The 5,041-nt window shown below is 38.0% G+C and overlaps 1 protein-coding gene across 2 annotated transcripts; it reads left to right on the top strand.

Moving 5' to 3' along the window:
- Positions 1-1,734: 1,734 nt before the first annotated feature.
- nudt9 (nudix (nucleoside diphosphate linked moiety X)-type motif 9) lies at positions 1,735-4,785 on the top strand. Of its 2 annotated transcripts, XM_077559891.1 has the most exons (9): positions 1,753-1,801; positions 1,864-1,963; positions 2,186-2,455; positions 2,736-2,825; positions 3,558-3,644; positions 3,796-3,907; positions 4,019-4,165; positions 4,351-4,435; positions 4,550-4,785. In XM_077559891.1, the coding sequence occupies exons 1-9, from the start codon at positions 1,759-1,761 to the stop codon at positions 4,693-4,695; spliced, it is 1,080 nt and encodes a 359-aa protein (XP_077416017.1). In that variant the 5' UTR covers positions 1,753-1,758; the 3' UTR covers positions 4,696-4,785. The 2 variants fall into 2 exon arrangements, with proteins under 2 accessions (XP_077416018.1, XP_077416017.1); XM_077559892.1 differs by lacking the exon at positions 1,864-1,963 and having other exon boundaries at positions 1,735-1,801.
- Positions 4,786-5,041: the final 256 nt, after the last annotated feature.

The raw sequence follows: 5,041 nt of genomic DNA, 5'->3' as shown, positions 1-5,041 counted from the left end.
AACCCAAGCAACAGTAATTGGTATAAAGATGACAATTTTTAAAGCTGCGATAACTTGAGGATCTTAATCATTAATGCGATTTGTTCACAAATCAGAGATCGGCACGGATAGCAGAAAGTGGAGAAAACTGAAATATCTTAATTCATGAGGAATTATAAAGAGGAATGTTTTTTATAATTTTAATTGAATTAGTTTATTTGCATTTCTTGAAAGCTCTAAAAGATCAATGTATTAGTAGTAGTAGTTGTAGATGTGCCTGCAATCAATAGGGTTGCAGGCTGTGTCAAAAGTTATTTTTGTATATGCTGAGGGCGCTAGAAAATGGTACGGCAGGCTGCAAAACGCCCCCATAGTTTGGACACCACTGTCTTACAGCACAAGCTATGGTCCGCAGAGAGATTCCACACCATCAAGAGATCTCATTTTTCAAAGCATGAGAAGGAAGCAAAAGAATTTCAAAGTCATAAATATACCAGGGCGGCAATATACCATTGTAGACAGTGAAGACAGACATGTCATCATCAAGTGCTGAAAATATGACACAACTCTAACATTACCGAGAACTGGACATCCCTCCAAAATTGATGAAAAGTCCTCAAGAGAACTGGAGAGGGAGTCTTTCAAGGTGCCAACAGGAGCCTTAAAGGAGCTGCACAAATTTCTGGCAAGTAAAGGCTGGTTAATAAGTGCATGTGAGAACAATCTTCCATCTTCTTTGTATGTCTGATGGCTAGATGAAAAGCACACACTTTAAATTTTCCAAACATGTGGAGAAGTTTCATATGATCTGCTGAAACCAATGTTAGACTTTTTGGCCATAATGACAATTGTTAAGTTTGCCACAAATATATCCAAGTTCATCAACAAAAGAACATCATACCTTGTACTGACAAATGAAACATAGCATTGACACATTTGACAGCATCATCTTGGACTGATTTTTTTATTTTATTTCTTTTTTTAAAGCTGGAACTGGGGCCTTACTCATGATGAGGGAAGAAATTATGAACATTTCGAAATACCAGTCAGGCAGATTTACCATAAAACCTTCATGCTCCTGATAGGAAGCTGAAGAAAAAGAGGAACATTATCTTACAGCAGAACAATAGCCCAAAGCAAAGGTCAAAACCAACAAAAGAATGGTTGCACTAGAAGAAGATTAAGGATTTGGAATGGCCCGGCCAGAATCCAGACCTGAATCCGTTCGGACATCTGTGTGTGTGTGTGTGTGTGTGTGTGTGTCTGTGTGTGTGTGTGTGTGTGTGTGTGTGTGTGTGTGTGTGTGTGTGTGTGTGTGTCTGTGTGTGTGTGTGTGTGCGTGTGTGTGTGTGTGTGTGTGTGTGTGTGTGAAAGAAATAAAGAAAGAAAGAAACAAACAAACAAATAAATATGTATGCAGTCAGTGGGAAGTATAGCAGTCGCTCATGTTTACATATTCAAACACTTAATTTTGAAATTCTACAAACATTAAAACTGGGAAACTGAGGACTAAGGAAGAAACGAAAACAGTTTTCCAAATTAATTTAATCACTTACATCAACCAAGTCTATAGTTATCCACATTATTTACATATTAAACATTAGATGAATGAGTAAAATTTAATAAAATGACAAATTTGATCCCAATAAACATTTGTAATAAAAACATTGAATTAAAAAAAGAAAGAAGATAATATAATAACAAAAATCTCTATGGAAACGAGTGTACTGTTGTACTGTGACCAGATCAGTGACTGTGACCGCGCCCCTTGGTTGCGTCATGACGCAATCAGTGAGTGCACTTCCTGGTCACGTCGCGAATGGTACGTGACATTGTTTTTTTTATGGATCTCTCACTATTTATTAATTGAATCCTTGGCTCTAGGAATGATATGTTTTGTATTGCGACAAAACTGGTTCAACCCGTTTCGTGTAGTGCTCACTCTTTTGGACTTCCGATATACAGTCAACGCTTACGGACTCAGGTTTGTATTGTAGTCATAAATACTTAAAGCTGCCTTGAGTAATGGAAACCGCTGGAGATACACTATGCATAAATTACAGATATTAATAGTGTAATTGGGAGGGTAATGTTTTTGCTACAGTTACCATGACCATTAGTCAGTTTATGGCTTTTTGTTACCTAAAAGCGGTGTATGTAGTCCTGGAGGATTTTCAATTTATTCAGCGATTTTTCTTTCCCGCAGGGCTGTCACAGTTGGCCATCCTTTCAGAGTCAATCCATCTATTGCCTTCATCAGTTCAAGTTGGTCCAACTTCTCCAAGAGTGTCTGCACAATGAGATCTTCAGCACACATTAAGTCCAGATGCCCCGCGTACCCAGCCTCCAAAACCAAGCGCTTCTCAGTGAGTGATTTACAGGTGGACTGGAGTCAGAGCTTCCCAGGTTATGAGCCCGTCAACTACACTCATCCTTCAGTGGCAAAGAAACCAACATGGGCAGATCCTGAAATTGGGTGTGTATCGTATGTGTATTTTGAGCAGTGGCAGGCCATGCATTTGCTACCTGGGTCGCATACCTCATGTAATAGAGCTGTTCAGAATCAATATTTATCCAAGCATATGAAATAATTAAATAAAATACATCACCAGTTAATGTTGACTCTTAAATTTATTAATATTTGCAAATTACGACAGATATGCAAGTTAAAGTTGACTTTAACAGTTGTGACTATAGTTTTCTATCAAATTTGTGTGTGGGGTGGTGGGAATGATTTATTCTTGCTTTTATTGCAGCTCATTCACTCCACAGTTCAATACTTTGGATGATGCTGTGGACAGAAGAAGCTTTGAGGGCAGCTACAAAGTGGAAAATGGAAAACCATTGTAAGTTGACCCCTAATGGACCGTGTCCAATATCACTTTTAACAAGTAATAAATAGTTAATATACACAAATATTATCAATATAAAGCAAATTATAAATGTGCAATCTTGCTATTACATATATTGTTGTTTATATTATTAGTACCTATATTATGGTTTATGAATGTTTGCAAGGCAAGACACACTAAAATGCTATCCAATGCTATTCATATCATGAAAAGGACAAAAAGAGAAACATGCAAAAATATATAAAAGATTGAAGAACAGCACACTTTGAGTGAAAATGAAGGTATGAATGTGCTAAATATGTATGATAAACATGATTAGAAGAAAGTCACTGATAATGCAATGGGTCACTCTCCTCACTTTTGTGCTGGTAGTGTGGGTTCAGTTTCCACTCACTGACTGTGCAAATGCAAGTGTGGATATTTGTCTGTTTCTATATATGGACATTAGATACAAAAAGTTTACACACCCTTGTCAAAAAGCAACAAAAAACAAATATGATCAAGGAAAACATTCAAAACTTTTTCTTTTCTTTTTTTTAATCCCCACCACTAGTTTGGATTACTTTGGGAAGTGTAATATTATCCATGAATCCATTTTTTATGTTGCATGTCCTCAATAGGGTCACAAGTATCTGGAGCCTATCATTGTAGACATAGGACTGGTTAGGATCTGGCTGGTCGTCGGTTGATCACAGATGTAATGTGTTTTGTCAACATTTTCTTTAGAAATCCTCATGGTCGCACAGGGCTGATGGGTAGAGGTTTGCTGGGGCGATGGGGACCCAATCATGCCGCAGATCCTATTGTCACAAGGTAACACTTTTTTTTTTCCATTGCTGTACTACCTTTACATAACATAGTATTACTTACATCACATTTTTAGATTGCTCCTCTTCAAAGTTTGAATCTACTTCTGCCTGGTACAACTTGGATGTACTGTACTATGTATGTTATTGTCTGGCAGATGGAAAGTAGATGCTAAAGGAGAAAAGATTCTTCACCATGTCTCCAAAAAGCCCATCCTGCAATTTGTATCCATCAAGAGAAAAGATTGCGGGGAGTGGGCCATTCCAGGCGTGGGTGGCTTTTTCCACATTTTATTAATACGTCTTGTTCACTTTTCCTTTCCACATTACTTCTGCCACATTCTCAGGGATGGAACTTATATCCTTGTGTCTCTTTTGTAGGGGATGGTAGATCCAGGGGAGCAGGTTTCTCTCACGCTTCAGCGAGAGTTTTCGGAAGAGGCATTGAATTCCCTGGCAGTACCGCCATTAGAGAAATCTAAAATTCACGAGCGTATCACCCAACTCTTCAAATCACCCGGTTTTGAGGTCTGCAACTGATAAAGGCAGAGGGCAATATTTTATCAACATGTTTGTTAAATGAAAAATGTGGATATGAGTTTCAAATAAATATACATTAATGATATAAGAGAAATAAGATATAGTCAATGTGATAAACTGTTTTCAGCTTGGATGTGATTTATCTGAAAAAAAAGTACACATTTTTTCTGCAGGTCTTTACAGGATATGTAGATGATCCTAGAAACACTGATAACGCTTGGATGGAGACTGTTGCAGTCAACTTCCACGATGAAAATGGTATGGATGATATGACAAATGCAGTGCTATATTATTTCATATCAACAATTTGCAGGATACTTAAGCAATTGACATCTTTGGTGAATACATCTTTCCGTCTTTGGTCATACACAGGCAACAGTGTGAGTGAGCTGCCGTTGCAAGCTGGCGATGACGCAGGCCAAGTACAGTGGGTTGATGTGGACTCGTCCTTCCCACTCTATGCAAGCCATTCTCATTTACTGGAGCTGGTTGCCAAAGAGAGGAAATCCCACTGGTAGCCACAGACAAAGGGCTGACATAACAATGTAGGAAGCATTTGTGCACTGACATCTCGAGGTGTATACTTACAATAAAAGACTTGATCTCAAGTATAGATTTCTTCTTTGACAACAAACAACGTTACGTTTGTCTACCTTTCTCCTGTGTGTCCATGACACGCACAAACTGTACAACAACATCTGATCCGGGGGAAGCTTAACATGCGACAGAAAACAAGGCAAACATTATTTCTGTTGCAGAAAATTATGCTAATATATTCATTGTGTACAAGGATCACATTAACCCAATGTGGTCATGTGAGAACAACACAATTAGCTTCATTAATTTAAATGTGATAAGAGTACA

The sequence above is a fragment of the Vanacampus margaritifer genome, chromosome 2, assembly GCF_051991255.1.
Source record: "Vanacampus margaritifer isolate UIUO_Vmar chromosome 2, RoL_Vmar_1.0, whole genome shotgun sequence".
Classification (NCBI taxonomy): Eukaryota; Metazoa; Chordata; class Actinopteri; order Syngnathiformes; family Syngnathidae; genus Vanacampus; species Vanacampus margaritifer.
The sequence above is the reverse complement of the archived record's forward strand: the minus strand, read 5'-3'. Positions and strand labels throughout refer to the sequence as shown.